Raw genomic sequence first — 27,569 nt, 5'->3', positions numbered from 1 at the left:
TACATTTTGAAATCTGATACCTAGGGATTAGAAAGATGCCTCGAGTTGTATTTCAATGTACTTGGAGACTACATATCCTATCGTCATGGTCATGGTAGTAAGTAATGTATCAACAATCCTGACTGTTTTAACCTTTTCGCCGCCATTGACTTGAGTTAGCCGCGACCACGACCAGTGAAACCTGTGTCGAAACGTCGGTAAATAAAGGTAACAAAATAAATTCGCGATATACCCGTTTCTAAATGTGATTTAATAGCCGCGACCACGACCAGTGAAACCTGTGTCGAAACGTCGTTAAATAAAGGTAACAAAATAAATTCGCGATAGACCCGTTTCTAAATGTGATTTAATAGCCGCGACCACGACCAGTGAAACCTGTGTCGAAACGTCGGTAAATAAAGGTAACAAAATAAATTCGCGATAGACCCGTTTCTAAATGTGATTTAATAGCCGCGACCACGACCAGTGAAACCTGTGTCGAAACGTCGGTAAATAAAGGTAACAAAATAAATTCGCGATAGACCCGTTTCTAAATGTGATTTAATACAATTCGTGCCTCACACGCTACGACTTAATATTATACGGGTTGTTTGTTATGTACGTGTGGCTTAGCGTTGATGACACTTTGTTACATCATTGACGTGGCGGGGTTATTCCCACTAGTTACCACCGAGTTATTACCAGTAATGGTAACTATTGGGAAAAGCATTCCAAGTAGTTACCACTGGTAACAACTTGGTGGTAATAATTGGAATAACCAACGTGGCGGCGAGGTTAATAAGAATTATTTTGTTTTCCTTTTCCTGGGTTGACTTTAAAAACTTTATTATATAAACTTGTATACAAACGTGGCGGCAAAAATCCTAGGTTCAGCTAGTTTGATTCATTAAAGCTGGCGCGGATTTTTGACAGTTTAGTACAAATCTCGCCCAAGCTCTTATGAATTTACAAAAAACTTAAAATTTTAGAAATGGCGAGACAGAGCACTAAATATTAACATGAAATATGGATCTATGATTTCCTAAGGAAAAAGCGGTTCGGTTTTACCTTTATATATGGTTCCTTGGTTGGATTTTGACATTATATACATGTCGGCGGCCGATCGTAAAATCAGGCAGATCATGAAACTTCTAGGCATATCGTAAAACGTGAAAATCATCGTCTCGTTCCCTGAGGATGCGTTTACGTTTACGACTTGTCCTCATGTTTACTAAAAATATCTACAAATTTCAGCTGTAGGGATGAACATGGACTGGTATAAAATATTATACCATAACATAATAATAATGTTTAAATACTGTAGGATGCAACTGGGTACGGCCGCTCGTAGCATTTGGCGTAGCATTTTATTAGTAATATAGCACCTATGTGTGGTGACACTGGTGACGTCGCGCTATTCGTGAACGATTCGTAATGTGGTCTCGACGTAGTCTGCGAAACCGGATGCATTCCACGTGAATGTCGCTTTGAAATGCCAGTATTCTAATACCTAGGTCTGAAAACATTTGCCGAGAAAGCGATATTCGGACCGGTAATAATTCATGACTGCTAACAAATCGGCATTATATTCTCGAGTAAAGTTGCACGCTTCGTTCCAAGCGGCCGCCATACAAGGCGAAAGCATTTCGCGAGCGACATTTGTGGAACGACCCATAATCGGCCTCGCGTATCGCCGCCGAAGCCGGGTGGCGCGACCTACGTGATGGCGCACTCGACGGGCGCCTCGGGCGGCAGACGCTCGGCCAGCAGCGCGGCCACGGCGCGCGCCAGGTAGCTCATGGTGCCGTACGAGCCGCTGGGCGCCGAGTCGTACAGGTGCTGGCACACGCCGGCCGCGCCGCCGCACAGCAGCGCGCCCCCGACCCCGCCCCCGCCCCCACCCGCCTCCGCCTTAGCGCAGCACAGCGTCGCGTCGCCGTTGCATCGCATCTGAAAGTTGACGGTGGTCGTCGGTGACCGTGTCGGTTACGATATTTACCTATAATTAGGATGGTCACAATAGTGACTATGGTTTAAAGTGCATTTCTACAGAGGCCATGAAGATAGGGGTTGCCGGCCGAACGTAGTGAGGCCATTCGGCCACTATTCAGTAACACACATGTGTATAGTGCTTTTCTCTAATTATGTATCAGTTGCATAAACTACTATTACGATGATATTATGTAAACTATGTTTCACATACAAATAATTCCCACGGTGTTACCGATTTTATAGTTACTTTCAGCACAGAATAAATAATAGTACTACCGTTCAGAAATTACACTTCCTATAAAACCGAAGTTTGACAGCGATTCAGGGACGAATTATGTTGTCCCTTTCTAATATGTACGTCACTATCCCTTTCGGCTATTTAGGGTTTAGGCCGGGAAATGAATGCTTAAAAAATCTCACTATTCCTAACAAGTTACGAAGTCAAAAATTGTGTTCCAAGCATTTCCCTCTATACTTTCTTATAGCTTGGCCTAGTTGTCAAAATTCAAGTAATTGTCACAGATAAGACGGTTGTGCACACAAAGGGACTTCAAGTTGTGCCAACCCTAATAATTGCTCGTAGCAATGGTGTGCCGAACGGAGCCGAGAATGCCCGAAAGGAATATATGGTAATTTTATAAATTAAAAAACCGGCCAAATGCGAGTCGTACTCGGGCACGAAGGGTTCCGTACCATTACGCAAAAACGGCAAAAAAATCACGTTTGTTGTAGGGGAGCCCCACTTAAATATTTATTTTATTCTGTCTTTAGTATTTGTTGTTATAGCGGCAACAGAAATACATCAACTGTGAAAATTTCAACTGTCTAACTATCACGGTTCATGAGATACAGCCTGGTGACAACGGACAGACACACAGACGGACGGACAGCGGAGTCTTAGTAATAGGGTCCCGTTTTACCCTTTGGGTACGGAACCCTAAAAAAAGCACCTTGCCGGCAATTTTGCATGAAATTTCATTAAAGACCTCAAAGTCTAACCGCGCTTGAAACGTGACTTCGCAGCCTATTACGAGTATAAGGAACGTAATATCAATTTCATTGCATATTTGAGAAAAAATATTTTACGTTCCAGACTTCAGAGGCCGGTGTCGATTTTAGTCGCAAAAATGTAAAATATTACACATATTCTGTACTTGACCTTTATCAGATTACATTTTTGTTATATGACTTAGAGTTCGAGGAAATGAAAGTTAAACGAATTCAATTTTCTCTAGAAATTACTTCAAAAACAAGTGACAATTTCTCTGAAAATCGACTTAATTTCAACGTAATTTTGATACTTAAACAATCTACAACATTTGCTGAAACTATTCTTATACATCAATTTGTATAATTTACGACCATAATTTTTTGATGAATTTTTAAAAACTGTCCCTTCTCTTCATATATTACCGTTGACGCACGCTCTCGGCCTCATTATTAAAAGGCAAGATGAGAAGACGTGCTAATAGAAACCAATACTTGTTATTTAGATATTACGTAACAAAACGTGTATAATTTCAACGACTAAATCTATCAGTTGTAGCTCCAAAATCGACACCGACCTCTTTACGTTAAATTAAAAAAACCGGCCAAGTGTGAGTCAGACTCGCGCACGAAAGGTTCCGTACCATTACGCAAAAAACGGCAAACAAATCACGTTTGTTGTATGTATGGAAGCCCCACTTCAATATTTATTTTATTCTGTTTTTAGTATCTGTTGTTATAGCGGCAACAGAAATACATCATCTGTGAAAATTGCAACTGTCTAGCTATCCCGGTTCATGAGATACAGCCTGGTGACAGACAGACAGCGCAGTCTTAGTAATAGGGTCCCGTTTTTACCCTTAGGGTACGGAACCCTAAAAAACTATTGATCCTCACCTGATCTTCCAAAAATATCTGATTAGCCTTGTGCACCAGATGCTCCACCGTAATAGTCCCGCCCAGGTGGCTCACCGCCTTGTACTCCACCACGAGAGTCAACACCATGAGCGCCTCCACCACCAGCTGCCGGTACTCGGGCTGAGGTATGGAGTTCAGCACCGTCTCGACGGCGAGCGCGAATTTTAATTCTCCGGACGTCATCTCTTGGGTCAAATTCGGTTGCAGCACTTTGCCTTGGATGATCAGACCTTGGCACTGGGGAGAAAAATATATAGTTGAAAACAAAGTTTAGATATACAAAGCGAATAATTCCTATAAAATATTACTTTAGTCAAAAAACTTTTTTTTAAACCTTCCATGATTTGCTTAATGCTACAAATTGGTGTACGTATGGGGTCCCAACATATTTTTCAAAGGGACCTTAAAAATGCTACCAAATACTTACGATTTTTGCTCATACTCATCTCATAGGATATCATCATACAAACAAAAGGGTTGGGCAAGCGTTTGAGACCTGTAAACTATTGAATCATCATCATCACTACATAGTATAAAACAAAGTCGCTTTCCACTATCTGTCCGTCCGTCTGTCCCTATGTATGCTTAGATCTTTAAAACTACGCATCGGATTTTGATGTGGTTTTTTTTAAATAGATATTAGATAGAGTGATTCAAGAGGAAGGTATATCGAGGAACAAAAGCTTCTTTGAGACCATTCTAGGTCTGGTACTAGAAAAGTCACAAACGGGAGAAAAAATTTCCCATACATACAAAAAAAAAAACACATGTCCTTTTTATACGCCGTTTAAAAAATCCAACGTGGTAGAGGCAGTGGTAGAGGAAAGTCGCCTCCGATGGTATGGCCATAAGCCGCAGACCGATGGACTACGTCGGAAACAGATGCCTCAACCTCACTGTCCAAAGCCCTAGTCACGCGGCCGCCGTAGGCCTAAGAAGCGCTGGCCGGACGTCGTGATGGCGGACATGGAAGACAACAATCACAGCTGAGGATGCCGAACCGACCGGGCAAAGTGGAGAAGATTGAGTAGGAAAGCGGACCCTGGTGCTAGGCCGACAAAACGCTAGATCGAAGAAGATGAAAGTGGTGAAGTACCTACCTGTTCCAGCACGCCCCACACGCGCGGGTAGAAGTCCCTCGGCACACGGTTGAGCGCGCCGTCCAGTCGCCGGCGCCGCAGCCACTGCCCCTGGCGGTCCGGCTCCGCGATCGGCGCGACTGATAAATATAGAGCTGTATTATTTTCATCGAGATAATCAAAGACTGTTTAATGATAGACTATTCCTAAACCATAAACGAACAAGATAATGTTTGTATAAAATGCACAACTCTTGTTTTTTAAGTCGCTTTTTATCGTTAGGTATTAGTGACCATAGTAGTTTGAAAAAAGACGCACAAATAAGTGAATTTTTTTGTATCTGCAAGTTTGACGGGTGAAGTAGATAGCGTCATACTCTACCAAACATTTGTGTACATCTAATAATGGGAGAAAGTCGACCATAATTTGAAAACGAACCAATAACTGTGTTTATTATGGTAAGCAAAATAAAACATAACAAGAGTGGTCATGACCCTCGCTCCGGGTAGTTCCTTTTGCAAAGGTTGTCCATCGCTGTTCAACGTGGCAACGCGGCGAGCGTGATGGGCTCCTTTGCATCTGGAGGGGCGCGGGGCGCATTTTGTGAATAGTTTTTGTATTTGTTAGGTTCTAGTTTAGGTTAAGATCTTTGTTATGGTAAGTGTATATACATACTGTCCTCAATGTTACCCTGGAGCGACTGACCAGACTCCAAGATAATTTGCGATTTCTTGCCGTAGCGGTGCGATTTGTTGCTCACGATCGAGAAGTTTCCGCGACCCACTAAAATAAAAATCATATATTAGGAAAATCTGTTGTTAGCATTTGTTTTGTGTTAATTCTATGAAGTTGCTATTGGAGTTGCAGAAAAAAAGATGAGTTTTCCTGATAATATTGCATGTTCCTGTTCTAGCCTAAAAACAATTATTAGATACAATTTAAACAAACAACAGCACGTAATACATATTACTAATGGTGACATACATAATACTTTTTTGACATCTATAAACTACAAGTGTTCTAGTTTTATATGGTCCATAAAAATATAAGGAATTGTATCTGTGACGGCGGAATTGGTAAGGAATGATATATAAACAGCCGGTAGCAGAAACAACTAAGCGGGTGAGGTGTGAAAAAGATCAGAACAGTATTATATATGTTTCTACACAAATTAAAAAAAAAATAGGGCGTTTTAGACACCTGACCAGGCCCGCTTAATCACTTCTGCTGCTAACTGTTCATAAAAATAATGAAGCTAATAAAATTACAGTAAAGAAGGGCCAATTGCATATTAAACCGCAACAATGGCGTCACAAATACATGTACATAAACAAACATAAAACTCGACATAATTGCATTTTATTACAAAGGGGGTTTACACTCAACATATACAAAAGCAAAATTCCGTAGTGCACAAGAACTCGCCTTTACTCTTGGAGAACTTCTCCTTTATTACACACAGAGAATTTGCTGGAAAGGAAATATATTTTTTATATATACTCATGGACGAATGAGGAACGCAAAAATAAAAGGTTTAACTACTGGATTACAGCACCTCAAGAAATTTCAAAATTAATACTTAAACTTTTTTTTTGCGTTCCTCTCAATTTGTCCATGAGTGTATTTGGAGGTCAGGAATCAGGAATATAAGGCCCCATTCGCACGAGAGCTTAAAAAGCGTTACGTGTGGGACGCACCAATAAGTAAGAGCTAGAAAGCGATATCTCTTTCTCGCTCTTACTTATGGGTGCGTCACACACGCAACGCTTTTTAAGCTCTCGTGCGAATGGGGCCTAAAGTTAAGAGGACCATCGGGGGTAAACACTTGTATGGAATTACATCTTTCCCCACATGACTATAAGTACAATATAGAAATAAGTTATTAGTTGAAGAGAAAGTTAATTTTACATAAAATTATACAACCCTATAAAAATAATTTATATATTCTATAAATAAACATCATTTTCTATACATCTAGTAAGGCAAAGTGGGTACTAAAATGGGGGCAATATAGACATCGACAATAAACAAAAAACAATTCTTTTTATGGTCGCTAAAATATGTAAGATTGTAAAAAATAAACTATGACTCAAAGTATCAGAAGACTGGGCCCATTTCACGAACGATATTAGACTAATGTTATTAGTGTGTTGCTATGGAAACTCATACGATTTGACAGTTCGTGGACTAATAATATTAGTCTAATACCTTCCGAGAAATGGGCCCCTGTATAGTCTATCTGTTCGATTCGGATCTTGAAAGAATGTAAAATAAAAAAACGTGACTCGTTCGTTGTATGTAGGTACCTGACCGGTACTTCATTGGCCGCATAACCTAATCACGTGATTTTATGTTTACATCGTTCTAATTTCCGAATAGAATCACTATAGAAGTATAGACTAAACAAAACTACCGTGAATATACGATATTAAACTAGCACAGTTACGTTAAAACTACGATTATAAGTTGTATGGGTACCAGGGTGTTCCCAGATATGTAATCACAAGACGAATGATTCTTACCACTGTTGATGGCAAATTCCTTTCCGCTGAGAATGTGGTACAGCAAGTTCTTCATTTCGAACGGAGACAAGTTAAGAAGGTGCTCCGATGCCTCCTCGCCGTCGCAAGACAGCGTCCTGGACAGTTCCGTGGCCATTACCTGGACAAGAGACAGTTTTGTTACTGTATCAGTGATTAGTGATTGCAATCTTTCATCTTCAGAACTACGCTTTTACGCAAACCGTTAACTCTTTTCACGATTATGCAAAAGTTACAAAACCATGGTAGTAATAAAACTTTTTGGCAAAAATTTCTGTACTTTTCTTTCCACAGGCAACTAATACTCATCGAGACAATTCTAACGACCCCAAACACAATTAGTTTGCTTTGTTTTATCACAGTTCCCATACCCACCTGTCTCCATCATCAGGTCAGCTCCATGTCATCATAATATTGCATTGTCATCCGATTTACATATTTCAGCTCAATCGGAAATCAGGAAATGGGTCAAAATTAGCTTCCAAGATTTGACCCACACTAACATATGTACAATTGTACATACTAACAGGGCAAGTTAAATAAAAGCTTGTAAAAAGAATTAATTCTAATGTAAAAATCAATTAATTGCTTTGGTTGTTATTATTCGGCATTGCATACTTATGCGAGTAATAGTAAGAGTTTACCTATTTAGTATTTTGCACCAAAAATGTTACTGAACCTGAATAATCAGTCCGACGCGCAGTCTAAGCATCTCCATGAACAGCTGCGGCTCTGTCCTTATGAACATGGCCAAGTACACGAGCAGCTCTTGTGTCAGCATCGCCGTACTCTCGTCGTCGCCATATGCCTGGGGCGAAACAACTTGTCACTGAATATTTACTAAGAGGTCTCGTAGTGGCTGATGTGGATGTGAAAAGGCTCATAAAGTCAACTTACGTCTTTAGTCATGCATGGTAGCATAGAATAAAGAAAGAGGGCAGTAGGCTATCTCCGGCCCAAATGCGATATAATTGCCTACCGTACTTGCCTGTCTCAGGATTGTCACTTTTAGCTAAATTTAAATTCAGTGCCGGGAAGTTGTATTTTTTACTTGTGTTGCATAATTTTAAACTAGCTTCTGCCCGCGACTTCGTCCGCGTGGAGCTCGTTTATATCATATCTGCATACAAACTGCCACCCCCCTTTTCACAGCCGTAAAGGATGATTCCTGGGATAAAAACTATCCTATGTCCTTCCCCAGGTCTCAAACTAAGCGCGAAGAGGTAACAGACAGACAGACAGGCACACTTTCGCATTTATAATATTAGTATGGATTACGATTTATAACTGTAAGTAGGTACTTAGTTACTATACCTACCTACAATACTGAGAAATAAGTTCTCCTGCGATTATCACATTTTTCATTTATTTAGCGGTGCCGAAAAGCCGTGACGCGCGAACCTTGTGCGGTGTAACGGTGTTAGCCCCGGCTGGGCCGGCTGGCGCACTGAGAAACGGGTCGAGATACTCGAGATTTTGTTTAAGTGTGCGTGCGGCGACGCATAGATACTATGGCGCACACATACAAGTCGCGCGCGGTGCGTTTGTATGAAGATAACATACTTATGATGGTAGTCTCTCAATAGGCTAGATGACAATAAAAAAGTTAAATAAATTCATATTTGCTCTGAAGCGACTGCGACATTAACCCTTGAGATTTCATACACCACTAAAAACAACATTTGCGGCTCTATGAGCTTCCTAAAACTGGTGACTTCTACTGCAGTTGGCACCTTCTTCTCAAAAGTTTGCCGATCCCTGGATAGGGCAGTGGTTAACCACGATTACACAGATAAACAAATCCGAGACTCCGGATTAAAATAATAGTAATGTCTGTGGATGCTGAAAAATCGTTTTCAATTTACAATTTACAATTTTTTAGTTTCTAATTTTTTATATTTCTTTTATTATAAAATAAGATTCTTTGTTTATATATTAATAAATTTACAAGTGGTCAAAAGAAACCGACATATCATTGAAAAAATCTACAATAAAATAATAATAGTTTTGAATATGATTCTGATTCTGACGATATTGACGATATATAATTTTTATTTAGTTTCAGTCACAAAAAAAAATTGCCTATTGATTGTATAATGGATAAGAAAGAGGAATGCATTGTTTTTACCCTATTTATAGCAATATCATTTTCCGGAACTTAAGTTGCGCAAAAAATTGTAGTCGTACGGAAGTCTCCACTTTTTGTCTATATTCTACTAAGTTTAGGTAGGTATTTATACTCTGCCTAGTCCGATCACTTCTAACTACACAAAACATTACTAACCTCGTGAGTCTAAATGTACATTATTTGAACCTTTTGACGAAACAAATAGAGTAGCATTTCTTTTGTTTCACTGCGTTGTAAAACAAACGAAATTAGTTCCAATTTACTTATAGAACAAGGTTCAAATTAAAAATTGATAAACTTTATATGGTTACGAGGCTAAAGCGAGGCGTAGACTAGCAAGAACTTGCATGCAATTTACGTTACATTGCCGACTACTACGGTAAACTGCATTCAAAAGTTTGATTAGATATCACAATGTAATGAAAATTGCATGCAAGTTCTTGCTAGTCTAAACCACGCTTTATAACAAAAAGTTTGCTTGTTTGTGGAAACGAATACCTTCTTATGTTCTTGATCATTCTTCTCGTTGCGAAATGCCTGCGTGTAACAAATAGTGGAATATTTTAAATACAAATTGGACTAAAAGCGATCGCCTTTAATCAACTGTAATTTTATATGCATGTTGAAATCAGTTTCAAGAAAGTAGTTTCGATATATGCGGAAGTGATTTCGTAAAATAATTAGGGTCGGTTGCACCAAACCGTCTGTCACCGTTAAAGCGTTCGCTAAATTTTATTGTATGGGAAGTTTCATAGATCTCTGCTGCGTGACGTTGATCAGTCTGTTAACTATGGTTGGTGCAACTGGCCCTTAGTGTCGTGAAATTCACAGTATCGCAGTGACCACGGCCCATCAGCATCGAAGCTACACGTCCGCACAGCGCAGGCACTTTCGTTCGCGACACTAGTTTTTCACGTCGCATTTACACTACGAAATTAGTTGAATGACACTAATTTCACGAAAAAATCGTGCAGGGCACGAAATAGGGTTGGCAACTGTCAAAGGTTTGCAGAGATGGCGCCATCATAGCTTGCCCCTTTTTCTATGAGATTTGGCTTAAAGGGTTGGCATCCAGGGCATTAAAAAAAACAAAAATTTGACATAATTCTAGGGATTGACAGGCGCCATCTGCTAAATATTTCGACCGGCCAACCCCATTGATTTCATGAAATGAATGCATGCAAATACGAAAATATTAAATTACACGTGAAACTGTTGGTAAAACTACTGTCACGAAATCAATTTCACGCCACTAATTTCGTAATAACAAAAAAAATCAAAAAATAGTAGAAATTAAAAAGTGGCAACACTGTAGTGTCGTCCCGTTTTTCTTAGATTGATTTGAAAGGGATGACACTACAGTGTCGCCACTTTTTAATTTATACTCTTTTTTGCCAAACTGTAAATCCCGCTTTATGTGTGGTGAGCTCGATTGTATTATGTTCAGTCTTGTGTTGAGGTAGTTCTGCGTGTTGAACGTTGAACTCACCAAATGTATCAACTGCCTGAGTTCGTTCTCGGGCAGCGGCGCCGTGATGGTGTGCTCGTTGTTGGGCGGCATGCCCACGGTGATCTGCTTCTGGCGCACCAGCAGGTCCGTGACGGCCTTGGCCAGGTCCTCGACGCGCTTGCCCAGCATGCCGGCCGTGTGCCGCACGAGGCCCCACAGCTTCTGCGTGCACGCCTTCTCGTATAGAGCTTTGAGGAGGTCTTTCACTCTTACAGCTTTCCCGTTTTCTGTCATGCCTGGAACCAATCGTTGATTGTATAAGATGTATAAAGCGTAAAAAAAAATCCTGTTCGAATTTGTCAAGTGATAGTGGCAAGAGGCCGTATTGAACCTTTAATGCGCTAACGTACAAAATACAAAACTGATTTTATTCAAATTGAGTAACTTTCTGCTGCACCATTTTTTTTCTTCCCATACACTGAAATGATCCTTGCATGAGACTGTATTTTTTTGCCACCTTTTTATACGGATATGGCTTGCCAAACTATAAGTGGTAGATTTAGGGTCGATGCACCCACGAATTAATAAACTAGTGGATATGAAATGACAGCTTTTTAGTATGAAAACCAGTGCCGCCAAACTCACACATTCATAGTTAAGTACAACACGGTATACATTAATAGCCACTCCATTCAAATAGGGTTTTACTGGTTGTCATTTTTAGAATGAATATCAACTGTTGGTAACATATACCACGGTCTAAAATATAATGTCAAAGTTATGAAACATAATCTGTTCTTTAATGAGGGCTAACGCGTATGAATTCGCCGCTAGGGGCGCTAGTGTAGATGGTGGTCTTTTTCATAGTTCGAAATGTCAAATGTCACTTGTCACTTCAATGACTGACAGATGTTCTATAGTCTTTTGGACCACCATCAACAGAGGCGCCAACTGGTGAGCAAAAAAACGATAGCCCTCATTATTTCACAAAAGCTCGCCTAACACTAAACTAATGCAGCTTCTCAACACTAGATGGCGCTTTAATTAACTTTATAAAAAATATTAAAATCCCTTACTTATCATATTATGCAAGTGAAGGGCTAAAGAAACCGGTATAAGTAAGCTCTCCGATTACACATATTTTGTTACGGAGCTTACGGTCACGTTACACTGGTGGGTCCGAGATATCTACACGCCTACGAGTAGCCAGCTGTTGATAACTGTATAACACACCAGTGACGGCAGTGACATCCGAAAACAAAAGGTCATATGTGACTGTAAGCTTCCCATTATATAATACTATTTGCCATTCGCCGTAGCATTTGAGTAGCGTGTTATATTTGACATTTATTAGGATATCGAATATTCTAGACAAATATAAATAATAATGACAAAAGAGTATGAACTCTAAGTTCTAAGAAATAAAATAGAATTTTATTAACGTATTACGTAAATAATGCCAAACAAACTGTATTTTTGTGTTTATCAGGTTACATTCTAAAATAATATTTTCTGGTTATAGAAAATACCTCCGCGTGATAGATTTTTTATATAGCAATTATTTCTGTAGCTTAATACTGCACAATACGGCATTTTTAATTTAATAAACAATATTTTGTTACATAAACATACGTGTCACATAAATGTCATTCAACGTAAGTAGTTAACAAAACTACTGATCATAGTCTGTGCATAAAGTCGACCACGACAATATGTACAATTGTATTGTATACAATACAATACAATACAATACAATAAAGTGAGTCGACCGCGACAATATGTACAATACACGGGAACGCCCACTTGCCATCTCCATCCTACTCCGTGGTTGCACCAAACCATGTGTCACCGTTAACCTTTTCGACGCCGTGTCAAACACAAAAGCCGTCACTCAGACGCCACGCCACGTCACCGAAGTGTCAAAACTGAAATATAACTTTATGCTTATGCGCGTAGGTCTATGTCAGTGGTCGGTGACGGATACGTCTCTCTTTTGCGTTGGACCTGCTATCCGTCGTTGGTGTCGAAAAGGTTAAACAGTTCCCTAAATATTGTATGGGAAGTTTCATATTTCTTTGCTGAGTGCCGTTGATCAGTCGGTCAACTGTGGTTGGTGCAACTGGCCCTTATAGTGGTGATCTGTAAGTATACGTTCGGCATACTTACCGGTATTGAACTCAAGTCCGTGCGTGTCAACCAAGTACTGCAGGATGTCGCCTTGCTCGTCCAAGCTCTCGGTGTCGCGCAGCATCGTCACCAGCTCGTCGGTTTCCTGCTCCGCGTACGAGACTCCCTGCGACTCCGAAGCGGTGCGGTTGCGGACGATGACAGGGATGTTCTTGTTTATATTAGGTCCTGAAAAAACTATTCTTTCAGGTATTTTTATTTTAACGCCTCGACAAGGTCATTTTGTTTACCGCCGGGGCGCACGCGGCCGAATACTGACAGCGACCCTGCATGGAGTGCCCCATCTAAGGCAAATTTTAGTTGTTTCCTCATGTTGGTTGGTAGAATTGAATTTTAAGTGATGATTTTGAATGATAAATGTTTAATAACGTTTGTTTGAATTTGATTTGTAATGTTTTACATGCAGTTAGTAATGTACTCGCGTTGGTATGGTGTTTTTTTTTGTGTTTCACTCGGAAGCAAAGTTTGTTTAACCCTCGTGCCTTGAAACCCTGGCAACACTCAAGATTCCATTTTTGGAATATATCGCTTGCTCAGATATCAATCCGCCAGAAAAATCTCCTTACATGATCATGTTTTTCTAAGAGACGTTGATATTCGTAGACATGGAAAAAATATATGTAGTTCTTGACTATATTATCTTTAATAACATAGCTTTCAATACACGAATTATGACACTTCGCTCGATACAATTAATTCCCAAAGTAACCTCTAACTCGGACTTTTAATCAAACTTTACTCGGTTGTTTATTATGTGATACTATAAACAAAAAAAGAAGAAAAAACAATCTTAACTTAAATAGTAATTACATAGCTTTCGAATTTCAATATTGTAAGGTATCGTTTATAAAATAAACAAATATCAACAAAATTCGATGAAAATTGACAGTTGGCGCGCATGATCTTTCCCGTTCTTTCTCGCGAAATGTGACAGTGACAGCGGCAAACCGACGGAACGGCCTTAAACAACAACAAGTGAAACAAATAACTGACCTTGTTCTTTGGGTGGAGTGGGCAATTTATCTTTGGAGACTTCCGTAGATGTAATCGTGCCAACGCCTAAACCGGTTGTAGACGTACCCCTAGAATATTATAAAATAATGAAGATTATCCTGATTAAATGTGTGCAGGTACAGTGTAATACGAGTATGTCAAATTCAGTTTAATATCTTAAATATTTAACTAAATATTATTATTTATGTAAATAGAATTTGGATATTAGAGGAATGTGAATAACGGCATTTAATGATGATTTCGCCTTATCTAGATTCAACTACTTAATACTTATATACTCTTCCGTTCCGGTGTGGGACCGAAACATCGGTATACCCGTCCATAGAGCTGTCTCGCTCACACACCGGAGCGGCGTGCAGATCCCCCTCAATGTGATAACTAAGTAAATGTGTGTGCATGTATTGTTACAAGCCATACTTGGTGATAGATTTCCTCCTGGCGTCGTCGGGAGACGGGCTGCGGCCGTAGTCCACCTCGAGCCAAGAGGGTTTCCTCTCGAGCTGCGGACCCACGTACTCGCCTTCCATACCGAGTGTCTCCGCTGAAAACGTATTGCTAATTTTAACATAAAACCACAAAATAAGTGCACACAATACGCACTGTATAACAAAACCGTTTTGTTTTCACTCGCTAGACTAAAAATGAAAATGATTGTTTGGTGTACAGTTTACATTTTCTACGGGTTCCAACCTCGGCTCATACCAATGAGTATTTCTGAACATATGCACAGAATAAGTAATAGTATTATCATACAGAACGGCCACGCACCGCCCCGCCCCGACTCGAATTACCTCGCCCCGCGACAGAAATCTGGCGGACTTCTGGCGTGCTCTCAGTACTATTTTTAAGCAACTTACTCACACTATGACGCATGACGCGTGTACGGACGTGCCGTTCGCACATGGCAACGCGAGTGTATAGCGTGTCCGCCCTGTGACATATGTACGAAATATCATTTGATATTTACCCGTCGCGTTCGGATGAAGGAAATCATCGTGAGAAAACCGGCTTCCATTCCAATAAGGCTTACGCAGCGCCTTACGTTATCGAACAACTTGCGAACGCGAAGCGGCGCGGCGGGCCCACGGCGTTCGCGTTCGCAACGAGATCGCCCACGTAGGACACTTCTATAGGTAGGTATCATAGGATTGATTCACCGCGCTCCGCATAAGCTTCGCTTCGCGTTCGCGTGTTGTTCGCCTATGTAGTGTGGAAACTAACGCAGCGTGCGTTAGTTTCCACGCTGGGTTGGTAGGTCAGATGGCAGTCGCTTTCGAAAAAAAATAGTGCCTACGCGTGGGGTCACTTGCCAAGCGGATCCAGGGCTCCCATGAGCCGTGGTAAAAGCTGGCACAACGCTAGGATGAGATCAAGATGAGTTTGCAAGTTATGTATACCTACGTCATAATTTCATAGAAGTTTGACATTTAAAATAACACTTGCACTGCGTGTGCTATCAAAATCGTTGCAGACTTTTCTTGGTCTAACTCTAGGAAGATGATGAGCCGTATCCTATATTTCGCGGTCGCTATTATTCTCTATAAAGTAAAGGTACGTATCGACAACAGTTATGTCGACGTTTCATTTTGTCAACCCCTCATGTGTGCCAGAAAAAAGTTCCAGGAATAAATATAACTCACAGTCCACATTGATGGAGCGCGTCTTCTTGATGGCGCCGCGCACGGACATGCGCCGCTTGAGCATGCGCGCGTTGGGCCTGCCCGCCGGCCGCGACAGGAAGCTCATCTTGTTGCTGAACGACCTCAGAAGGTGCTCTTCCAAGTAGCTGTGCACTTGGGGGTTGAGTTCTAGAAAAAAAAACCGGCCAAGTGCGAGTCGGACAAGCGTTTCAAGGGTTCCGTACATCACACAATAAAAAAAAGATAATATAACGGAAAGTGTTATGGCGCGGTGGCTAATAACTCTGCAACTATATAATTGTTATTGAGAGGGATTGTTTAAAAATATGCGAGTCACTGACCTAATTATTGAAATGACTTAATGTATCTTTGACATGATCTTTATGTACTCAGTCCATACATTTATTATTGTTGTTATTTTTTTATAATCGAACCTAGATATAAGAAATGTAATGACTTAGGCTAGTCCTGTAAAGTTGCATTTTGTTTTAAATAAATTGAAATTGAATGAGGGCTAACGCGTATGAATTCGCCGCTAGGGGCGCTAGTGTAGATGGTGGTCTTTTCCATAGTTCGAAATGTCAAATGTCACTTGTCACTTCAATGACTGACAGCTGTTCTTTAGTCTTTTGGACCACCATCAACAGAGGCGCCAACTGGTGAGCAAAAAAACGATAGCCCTCATTGAATTGAAAAACTATAATACTTGTAGCTGTATGCATAGTTTTTATATCGATGTTTAGGAAAGAAGCCATAACTTGGAATTGAATATACCGCTGACAGCGCGAAAATAACCCTTATGCGCGGTATTTACCTAGTGATCTAATATATGAGATCACTCGACCTCGTAAACTTGTCTATAGCTAAGTTAAGTTCTTATGTAATCCACGAACATTTAATAGTTGTATGACTGACCAGCAATTATTATGATGGGTACAGAAATTTGTAAGGCTTGACTGTAAAAATTATAATTATGTTCAACAATATAAATAAAAAATAAACAAGTTCGAGTTTGAATCCCGCCATAATCACAATATTTCATTTAGTGTAAAGAACACTATTTTGCTTTGTTCTGTTACTCATCATTACTTTCCCAAATTGTGACTCACACGCCAGCATTGTACTACACACTTCCACGACCTGTATGAAACATACAAGTAGCAGCACGCTTCTACGACCTGTATGAAACATACAAGTAGCAGCACGGTTCCATGACCTGTATGAAACATACAAGTAGCAGCACGCTTCCTCGACCTGTATGAAACATACAAGTAGCAGCACGCTTCCACGACCTGTATGAAACATACATGTAGCAGCACGCTTCCACGACCTGTATGAAACATACAAGTAGCAGCACGCTTTCACGACCTGTATGAAACATACAAGTAGCAGCACGCTTTCACGACCTGCGGCGGTAGCACGGTCGCATTTTTATCGCTTGTCACCATGCCTGTCACGTTCTAACAAGTATGTAAGTGCGAAAGTGATGGGCATAGTGAGGAGGCGATAAAAACGGAACCATGCTGCGCCCGCTGTATGAAACATACAAGTAGCAGCACGCTTTCACGACCTGTATGGAACATGCAATCTATTTGAAACTAAATTTCATGATCTTATCATCTTAGAGACCTTATCTGCAATACTTACCTCAATACTATTTTTATGTGTGTGTATTTTCATTGAATTAACATTCTCCCTCATGTAATAATTAATACCTATAAGTACTCACTATCTGGATAACCGTCTTCTTGACTTCCCAAGAAACTCGTCAAATTGGTTATGGCAGAAGTGCTTAAAAAGTCTCCCAGTTGCCCCAAATTCACGCGGGTGCCATTAATGTATCCGGACTTCAATTTCTTCATGGTTGTAATCATGGCCATAGGGATTTTACCCTGGTCTGAAAAGTAATGTATGAATCTATTAGATGAAAATAGTACATTACTACAGAGACCGTGTAGTAAGAGGCTGCCGGTCGAACAGAATAGACGGCCGAACGTAGTGAGGCCGGATAGTTATGAGGCCGGCAACCCCTTTTCACGCCGAGGTATATGAGGCCGGCAACCCCTTTTCACGCCGAGGTATGTATAGTGCTTTTCTCAAACATGCAATGAAATAATAATACAAACATGATGATGATGATTGTTTCATGTCCTAATGTGATATGTAGGTTATTCAGTGCGTGGAGTATCGAGGAGGAACAAAAATTTGATTACTTTTGCGCTTCGAGGCACGATTTAGGATACACAGCCCTATAAAGATTTTTGTTTGTATTTTTTTTTTTGCTTTTTTTTTTAAATATAAATTAAGGGTTTTATATTAAAGGAAAAAATGGAAAAAGTTACACTTCCGGCAGAGAAAAGAATCGCTCGCAGACGTATCTGCATGTTAAAAAATTGATTTAATTTAAGGGTTACTTAAAGGGCAACGAAAATTTAATTACTTTTGCGCTCCGACGCACGGTTTAGGAGATACAGCCCTATAAATATTTTTTGCATTTTTTTCTTAATATAATTTAACGGTTACTTAAAGGGGAACGAAAAATTGATTATTTTTGCGCTACGACGTACGGTTTAGGAGATACAGCCCTATAAAGTTTTTCTCCGTTTTTTTTTTTCTTTTTTGCGTTTTTTTGTTATATATTAATTAAGGGTTACTTAAACTTAAAGGGGACGAAATTTATATTGACCGGGATATAGACCGTGATTACCTTTTGTATAAGTCAATATAAGTCTAGTGAAAGTAACCGTGAATCATTCAAAACTCTAAGGGGACGAAAATGTATTTATTGCATGTTTGAGAAAATATTATTGTTGAACATATAATAAAAAGCTAGAACTGCTAGAAGCAAGCAAGCAAGTTAAGGGTCAGCTTGAAACTTAATACATAAAGTAAAGACGCTAACCACGAAGAATTGCGTAAGTACATTGATCCACCATTTCCTATCTCTATCGCAAGCGCATAATACTGTACCGCTCGCACAGTGGCATTGACCGTCAACATCATCGGCGAAGAATATAATTATGTGCGTGCGATAGAGATAGGAACAAGCGGAAATTCTTCATGATAAGCGTCCTTCCATTAGCATTATTTGTAAAATCAATATTTGTAAGTTGATTAATTACAGTCTACTTTATGCGACGATATGGGTATAATGGGGTTGGCAACTGTCAAAGGTTTGCATAAATGGCGCCATCATAGCTTGCCCCTTTTTCTATGAGATTTGGCTTAAAGGGCTGGCATCCAGGGCATAAAATTCCATTTAAAAAAAATTGACACAATTCTAGGGATTGACAGGGCAAGCTATGCTGACGCCATCTGCTAAATACTTCGACCGGAAAACCCCATTTATAAGTGTTAAGTTAAATAATTCCCTAGTTTCCTACGAGAGGCGATACTGGTTGGTATATATTCGCCCGGTATGATATCAAGACAAACAGTATTCAAGATTCTATACAAGTGATAATCTTACCCCACCTTACCTTACTTAAATTTTGATTGGATCATCAAATGCATAGAAATATTAAGTAGGATTTTATAAATTAGTAAGGGTCTGTTTCACAATGTCCAAGTAAAGTATTGGATAGCTAATTAACAAATAAATTAACAGCCAGATAAAATTTCCTACAAAAAAAGCACTTTATCCAGCAGATAAAGCTTATTTGGAGATTATGTAACGTCAACGATGACTTTATTCTACAGATAAGTGGCAAGTAGCTTATTCAGGACTTTACTTGGACATTGTGAAACAGGCCCTAAGTGAACTAAAATAAGAAAAAACGCCTACGAGCGTTGAAATTAGGCATGAATAGAATTTAAGGAAAACGTTAGATTACTTGCGCTACATTTGTTATATGTAATTTAGACAGTTTCAGTATAAGGTCATCCATTAACTACGTCAAAAGGGGGAGAGGGGAGTCACAAACTTTGTGACGTCACTTTAACTTTAAACCGATTTTATTTATTCGCTATACAGGAAAACTAGTTATTGCAATGTCAAATCATATTCATTCATGTAATTTTTATTCCAAATAGGCTTTGTGATAGAGTTAGACCGAGGTAAGTCTGCAACGATTTTGATATTTATTTATACGTCATAATTCCATAGTTTGACGTTTAAAATAACGCACTGCGTGTGCTATCAAAATCGTTGCAGACTTATCTCGGTCGGTCTGACTGTAAGTTTTCTAGTATAGTTTTGAAAACAAAAATATTTTTCATTGAAATAATAATACCTCATTCGAATTGATTTCGTTAAAAACAAAATCGCAAAATATGTGACGTCACACCAAAGGGACGGGGGTTTGCCAAATGTGACCAGGTCTGACAAGCAATTTATGGATGACTCCTAACAATTACAAACACAAAATAAAAATATATCTATCATTCGAAAAAAATTACAAATTTTGACATAATCATCAGCTGGAAAATTATCTGACACTGCATAAAAGTTTAGGTATAGCTTATTTGCAGCTGACTGTACGATATATTCCACTCAAATATACCTACGTCCCTATCGGTTCCTATCAGAACTATTAGCTAGCCACACACGCACGGATTTGCCCGTCGGATCTGCCTGAAAGATGTGTCTGGCGGACACATCCGTCAATGTGTGGCGAGAAATAGACACAGATTTGTCCGCCGGATGCCCGTCCGCTGCCCATCTGTGTCTATTTCTCGCCACACATTGACGGATGTGCCCGCCAGACACATCTTTCAGGCAGATCCGACGGGCAAATCCGTGCGTGTATGGCTAGCTATTAAGCCTATAGATTTAAACTAAACTTCATAATTGGCTGGCTATTACGGTTACCAAAGATTAACGGCGAACGGGTCCACTTAATAGATCTAATAGTTATTTATTGTTCGTTATATACCTAGCTTAATAAGTAATAGCATCTGCTAGTTTACCTAACAAATACTGCGTGGCTAGTAGCGTGATGGTCGGGCGGCCGAGCATCTGCTTCCAGCTCATCCCGAGGAAGGCGACGTTCGCGGTGAATGTGCTCGCGAGCAACGCCGGGTCGCGCGACATGTAGTATTCCTCGTAGTCGAAGTTCTAGGGCACACCCGAATCACAGAATAAGTAATAGTACGAGTATTATCATACAAAACGGCCACGCACCGCCCCGCCCCGATTCGAATTACCTCGCCCCGCGACAGCAGATTGACGAGTTTTTGCCGAACGCTCATTACTGTTTTTAAGCAACTTACTCACACAATGATGACGCGTGTGCAGACGTGCCGTTCACACATAGGAACGTAAATGATTTTTGATGTATAGCGTTGACGCCCTGTGCCCGAATGTTAACACTGAACGCCCACGACGCTTACTATTACTATACTATACTATACTATTTAGCATCACGCGACAGCACGAATCAACAGGTATCTAGAATCATTCATCACTCACGGATCTTCAATTAAAAATCTGAGGGCCTACCTCGAAACATTTTTATGGTTCCGTACCCAACGGGGAAAAACGGGACCCTATTACTAAGACTCCTCTGTTCGTCTGTCTGTCTGTCACCAGGCTGTATATCATGAACCGTGATAGCTAGACAGTTGAAATTTTCACAAATAATGTATTTCTGTTGCCGCTATAACAACAAATACAAAAAAGTACGAAAGCCTGGGTGGGCGAGTCCGACTCGCACTTGTCCGGTTTTTTCGTTCGTCCGTCTGTGGACGCTCTATTCTATAACGCTGGAATATTATGCAAGAGTAATAGAAAGGCAGATAACGAAATATCGATTTTCGTGGTAGACCCTCTGACTGAATATTGGGATCTGATTAATGTCTCCGACTTTTGCCATGAATCTCTCGATGACCAAAGTCAATGTTGTCAATAAGCAAAGCGTTCAGGCGGTGATGGCCTTGACAGAATGAACTGACGGGATAATTTTATTCAGTAGGCCGAGCACATGATTGACGCGACAGTATCTCGCCGCGAGATAGACTACCCGTCTTTTACTAACTGTATGAAATAAAGGGGGACGGGTAGCCTATGTCGCGGCGAGACACTCTCACGCCAATCATGTGCTAGCCCGGCTGTGCTATAATCCCGCGCGAGTGTAGTAACTATTCGTGTTTGCCATTGTATAAAGAAAAACAAGAAAGTTTTGCTCATATCATCGGCTTATAAATTGACGTATTGGTATGTCTTTTCCATAAGGTCTACGAACTTTCAACCGGTAGTGGGGATTTCGTTTTTTTTAAACCTCATTGTTGTCACTATCCGATATTGTTTTTACTGTAAACCGAATTATTTCCCCCACAGGACAGGCTATGCCTAGTGTGGGGGTCAGCATAAATGTAACAATTCAAAAATGCAAATCGGTTTTATAACAGATTATTTTGATATCATAACCGATTATTGTAAACTCGAATAACCGGTTACGGTTATTTTAGGTTCTTAAATTCTGTGAATTGATCTTCTAATGACTACAAAACCCTGCCTTTTTGACTGTGACGTTTGTAACTACAATTTTTGTCATTCGTGTACTTTAATAACGAAAATACCTATACCAAATTTACTTCCCTTATTTATAAAATATTTTGATTTGTGTTTTTTAAGTAGTCACACTACTATATATAAATTATAAACTGAAATAGATATCATACACCAAAGAAAAACTGTACTTTATGTGTTTTATTAAAAAACCAAGACTTATACTCACATTCCCTAATACTGTTCCTTTATTTTCGCATTTTTTTAATTACTTGATTTTAAATTTATCATTTTTTGTCGAAAATAACCGTAACCGATTATAACCTATGTGTGTGGTTATTTTTCGGGCATAACCGTAACCGAAACCGTTTATGACGTTTGGACGGTTATTGCATTCCCTAGTAACAATGTTTTTTTTCCGAAATAAAGAATTTGTATAACAGACCATGGGCAACTTTGTATGAGCCTGGTCCAAAAACCAACAGAGATAAGAGTTAGGTCATTAGATAGATATTTCTATGTACTTCATTTCGTTGTATGGGCACCAAGCGGAATTCCATTGCAGAACTGAGATATTAGTATTTTAATAAAAACAAAAATATTAGGGGACATCTTACGCAGATCAACATAGCCCCAAACTAAGCAAAGCTTGTACTATGGGTGCTAGGCGACGATATATATATACTTAAAATCAAAATTTTCTTTAGTCAAAATGTCGTCACCCTTATTACCCAGGCAACAGAGTCCAAGTAAGTAAATTAATTGCTGCGGGGCAGATGTTCGCGCACCGCAGGGCGAGCGCGGCGAATAGTTTGCCTCGCTCGCCCGGCGCGGCGGTGAACTCTATTGTAGGGCTAGGGAATAAGGGTGACGACATTTTGACTGAAATACCAAAATCTCAGTTCTGCAGTGGAATTCCGCTTGGTGCCCATAGAACGAAATTAAGTTCATAACTTCATAGAAATACTTATCTAATGACCTAATTCTCAACTCTGTCGGTTTTTGGACCATTTAGACGCATATTCCTCTCTTAGCTGTGTATGTTTGGTTCGATATCAATAGATATATCAAAAGCTTCTTCTTTTATGTAGTCATACATGTATTAAAATAATGATAACTAAATATGTATAATCAATTCTTCAGAAACAATTAAAAACACTACTTGAAATCCAAACTGATCTTGAATATTTAAATAAGTACCTACCTAAAACAAATTAGTGCCAAAAGTATGTGTGCCTCTTCCAAGTATTTTTAATATACCAATATGTTGAATATACCTTAGGTCGACACATAGATGATTAATGTGTTAGCAAAAATAAATGAAACTCTCTTATTAGCTTAATACAGCAAACTTGGATCCTAATGAAAAACCTTAATAACTAAGAGAATCTATAACTAAATGGAAACTCCATAAAACACATTTAATCTCATACCAGGGTTCACAGCAAGCATATCTAAATTAAAACAAATCAAAACAATACCTAAATATGTTTGATTCAAAGTCAAGACAACAAGTGGACGACCAAGGAGGTTTTGCCAAGATGACTTCAGGAAATTAATTTCTGCTTTGAGGGTGTCAACCATCAGCTCATAATCGGAAGCAATGTAGAAACGCTTCATGTCAGAAAACTAGCAAAATAAATAAAAACCGATTATCTTTCAAAACTATGATAAAAATGTAATATTTCATTATGATTACTCATCTAACTAGACAAAGGTATTACGTAAAAAGAACGAATAAAAATTGGAATCCGAACGAAGAAAAAGGATTAGAAAAATTACCTGTGGTGTAAAGGCGAATATCCTATCATTCAATGAGTACAGCTTGCTTGTACTGAGTATACCAACATCTCGAGATTTCCTTCCAGAGAGTCCAAGCTTTTTGTTTCTACCTGAAAATAAAAGCACAAGTCGCATAACCTGACCCTCCCTTTTTGTTTCCCTGGAGTAATGTGTTGGTAATGTGTATTTAGCACGGATATTGACAACTATGTTAACAAGACTTGATTAACAAGTTTGGGAACAAATCAAATTATTTTATTAAATATTTTGATTTGTGTTTTTTTAAGTAGTCACACTACTATATATAAATTAAAAACTGTAATAGATGTCATATATTAAAGAAAAAGTGACGAAGCCCTCCAGTGGTGAAGGCCGGATTCAAACCGGCGTCTTTAGCTATCGCTGCTAACGCCATGAACCCCTAGGCCAACCCACCACGGCGGTGCCCGTCCGAATTTCTCGACTATATGCCATCTTAGTAAGACTAGGCGTCTTTGACCAGCTCTAAGGGCAAGCGCGCACTGTAGGGCTTCGTCACTTTTTCTTTAATATATGACATCTATTACAGTTTTTAAGACTTGATTAGTTTTTGAGATAAAATTTACGAGTCACTTCATATGATATCAAATTTCTTTACCTACATATGCAAATATTATTTGAAGAGTTCCAATAACTCTTTATGCTAATACATTACGTTAAGATACATAACCACATCCACAATATTTGTATTAATTTACAACTACTTATAGAGAACAGATGAAATCATTTTATGAGAGTTATTCCCACTAGTTACCAACAGGTTGTTTCCAGTGGTAACAACTAAGATTGTTTTTCTCACCAGTTCATATTGTGAAGAAAAAAAACCCAGTAGTTACCACTAACTGTAACTAGTGGGATTTTTTAATGTTTAGTCCGGAAAATTAAACTTAATAAATACCACCACTCTAGTGGGTTATTTTTTTCGTTGACAGCAGATTTAGTAAACTGCTCTAAAACTGAACAAACATTTTTAAAAAGTTTATCATTACAAGTATGAAATAATTTTACAGAAACCTGTAACAATATAGCCACAAACTACTTTACAAATATATAATTTTTTGCGATTTCAGGGTCCTCCCCATAGTAAAAGTTGTTCATAATGACCTACATATTCTCCCCTCAGAGTATGGTCAGACATAACTAAAACACCTGAAGCGTAATAGAGCCTAAAGGTGATGGTGACCGTGAGTTGTCTTATAAGCTCTGTGGTATGAATTCACCTAAATATGTGTAAAGATGGCTTAGCACTCTTGCTGGTTGCACTTCTATAGGTGCCACCTCAGCTATTGTTTGTACGTGCAGATCATACTCTATCAACTTGTCCCGTATCTCATTGTCCTCAGCTAAGATGACGATCTGGACCACTACATCTGGCTTCTTCTCTGAGCACAATCTTCTGTTTAGTGGGTCTAACTCGCCAACTGCTAGGAAACCCTGCAAATCAATACATTTAAAAATGATTTAAATTCAATGTTAAATATTTTTATTCCAGTGAATAAAATAGTGAGAAAAATAAATAAATAAATAAATAGTGAGGTAAAATAGTTTTGTCAGGTCCCCACTGAAAACCAGTGCCACGGATTGCCGCAGTATTATCCTATCCAATCAATGCGTCCAATGTTTTTTATGTCTGTATGTCTTCTTTTCTATATGTAACATGTTGTGGTGTTAAATAAATGTATTTTCTTTCTTTCAAATAACTAACTAGAAAGAAAAATACTTTGTACATTATAAACTTCAGTAGTCAAAAGTTGTATGGTCAAAAGGTTTCCTTTGACTTTTTCTAGAATCAAATTGACCTGTTACTTAGAAAGTTGGGACAAGCTTTTTATCTCTACAACCTGATTCCTTAAAACATATCAACCTATTCAAATTGCTCACTTGGCGTTTTGCTTTATTATTAAAATAAGTATTTTATTAAGGATAGGCTTAAAAAAACTTGTTTCCTTACCTCTTGCAAGAGCTTTCCCAAAATATACAAAGACTGGGCCCAAACAAAAGGACAACGGCCCAGCGGTATACGCTCCTGGCTCCCGGGTTGACATTGTTCCAGATCAGCCTTCTCTGACGGCACAGCATAAAGTTCTGGCACCAACTTTATTCCATCATCCTCTTTCCTTATCATTACATTTTCTAACTTCTGCATATACACTGATATATTATGTTTATCTCCTTGGAAGCAATAATCCAAAACTAAGTAGCAGAGGAATAGAGGCCATTCACATTCTATGTTCTCAAACATTCTCAACTCCCAAGGCTCATAATACAACCTATTAGGGTCTTCTCTTGGTGTCTTGTGGCCATCTCTAAGAAATCTTTTACAGCCATACTTTCCTTGTAGTTTATTGACTATTGTATCTCTAGTTTTGGTTATTAACTGTGGGTCATCAACAGCAAATGCTGGAAAGCTTATAATTGAAAGCAAGCCAGAATCCAACTCTTTACTATTTGATTCTCTGGGCAACATGGACTGTAACACTGCTTGGCATTTCTGGGCTTCATCAGCTAATACATGAATGACACTAGAGGGGCCACCTCGGGCTCCAAACAGGTCTAGCTCATTCATAGCCTCAAGAGCTGCTTTTGCCATGCCTATAGAGCTGGCATTCAATTCTGGCAACCCATGGTTTGTTTTGTCACCTCTCTCCCAGATACCATAATCAGGAGTGCAATAAGCTGACTCAATATAAAACACTAGGTTCTGAATAAAAGCTACCTCGTCCAGTGAAAACACAATTTGCAAACCTGATGCTGTCATTTGGGCAAGGATGAGCAAATAGAGGGAAATGGCATCAACCTGCAGGTGGCCCCACTCATTGTCTTTGACCACGGTGCGGCCAGTGATGGCTGAATACTTAGCATGCAAAGAGTCCAGGGGGTGTTGAGTACTTTTGAATTTCTCAACTTTGTCCTTTTGTTGCATCATGGCCATTAATAGACCTGTGGATCAATTTATAAATAAAATAAATATACTATCAGACTTTAAGGGTGAACAAATTATTAATTACGAAACAACTGCAACAAAGTTACTTACCTCTCATTAATTTAACACAGCTTTGTTCCAACTCAAATGTTTTGGCACGGTCTTCATCTTGATCTGCAATCTTTTTGAAGGCCATAGACAGGCCCCATACTGCCAATATACAGTACAAGTTGTCCCTGATCCATGCATGATCATTGTCTGGGCTCGCAGGGAACAATCCAGTAACTGGTTGTTGGTGATCTAAAATCAACTTATGCACTACCCTTTGGTAATAGTCCAGGCGAACTCCGGAATTACTACGAGTCCTCATCGTGGACCACTAATTCACTTGTATGTGAAATAAAAGAAAACTTTAACGCAGCATTTTTGCAAAATCGTCTATTTTGATTATTATGTCTTATGT

At 39.3% G+C, this 27,569-nt stretch overlaps 1 protein-coding gene across 3 annotated transcripts; it reads right to left on the bottom strand.

The window, feature by feature from the left end:
- Nucleotides 1-200: 200 nt before the first annotated feature.
- On the bottom strand, nucleotides 201-27,569 carry LOC134741649 (probable phosphorylase b kinase regulatory subunit alpha). Of its 3 annotated transcripts, none has more exons than XM_063674504.1 (17): nucleotides 27,218-27,569; nucleotides 26,135-27,123; nucleotides 25,404-25,617; nucleotides 24,145-24,254; nucleotides 23,844-23,991; nucleotides 17,644-17,811; nucleotides 15,915-16,082; nucleotides 14,692-14,815; nucleotides 14,254-14,342; nucleotides 13,240-13,428; nucleotides 11,113-11,369; nucleotides 8,175-8,303; nucleotides 7,478-7,616; nucleotides 5,631-5,738; nucleotides 4,977-5,095; nucleotides 3,856-4,113; nucleotides 201-1,929 (listed from the first exon to the last, which is right to left on the bottom strand). In XM_063674504.1, exons 1-17 carry the CDS (start codon nucleotides 27,474-27,476, stop codon nucleotides 1,696-1,698), a joined length of 3,702 nt encoding a protein of 1,233 aa, XP_063530574.1. In that variant the 5' UTR covers nucleotides 27,477-27,569; the 3' UTR covers nucleotides 201-1,695. The 3 variants fall into 3 exon arrangements, with proteins under 3 accessions (XP_063530574.1, XP_063530573.1, XP_063530575.1); XM_063674503.1 differs by lacking the exon at nucleotides 23,844-23,991 and adding an exon at nucleotides 20,823-20,970 and having other exon boundaries at nucleotides 27,218-27,568; XM_063674505.1 differs by lacking the exons at nucleotides 201-1,929; nucleotides 3,856-4,113; nucleotides 4,977-5,095; nucleotides 5,631-5,738 and adding an exon at nucleotides 6,311-6,425.

Source organism: Cydia strobilella, chromosome 5 (genome assembly GCF_947568885.1).
Source record: "Cydia strobilella chromosome 5, ilCydStro3.1, whole genome shotgun sequence".
Taxonomy (NCBI): domain Eukaryota; kingdom Metazoa; phylum Arthropoda; class Insecta; order Lepidoptera; family Tortricidae; genus Cydia; species Cydia strobilella.
Note: the sequence above shows the minus strand (reverse complement) of the source record. Positions and strands in the feature narration are given on the sequence as shown.

Excerpts from the sequence above, each read along its gene's own strand:
- LOC134741649 (XM_063674504.1), bottom strand. The coding sequence starts at position 27,476 with ATGAGGACTCGTAGTAATTCCGGAGTTCGCCTGGACTATTACCAAAGG. Across the intron at positions 27,124-27,217 it reads CTGTGTTAAATTAATGAGAG|GTCTATTAATGGCCATGATG; the intron begins GTAAGTAACTTT and ends ATTGATCCACAG. Across the intron at positions 7,617-8,174 it reads GCGTCGGACTGATTATTCAG|GTAATGGCCACGGAACTGTC; the intron begins GTTCAGTAACAT and ends TCTCTTGTCCAG.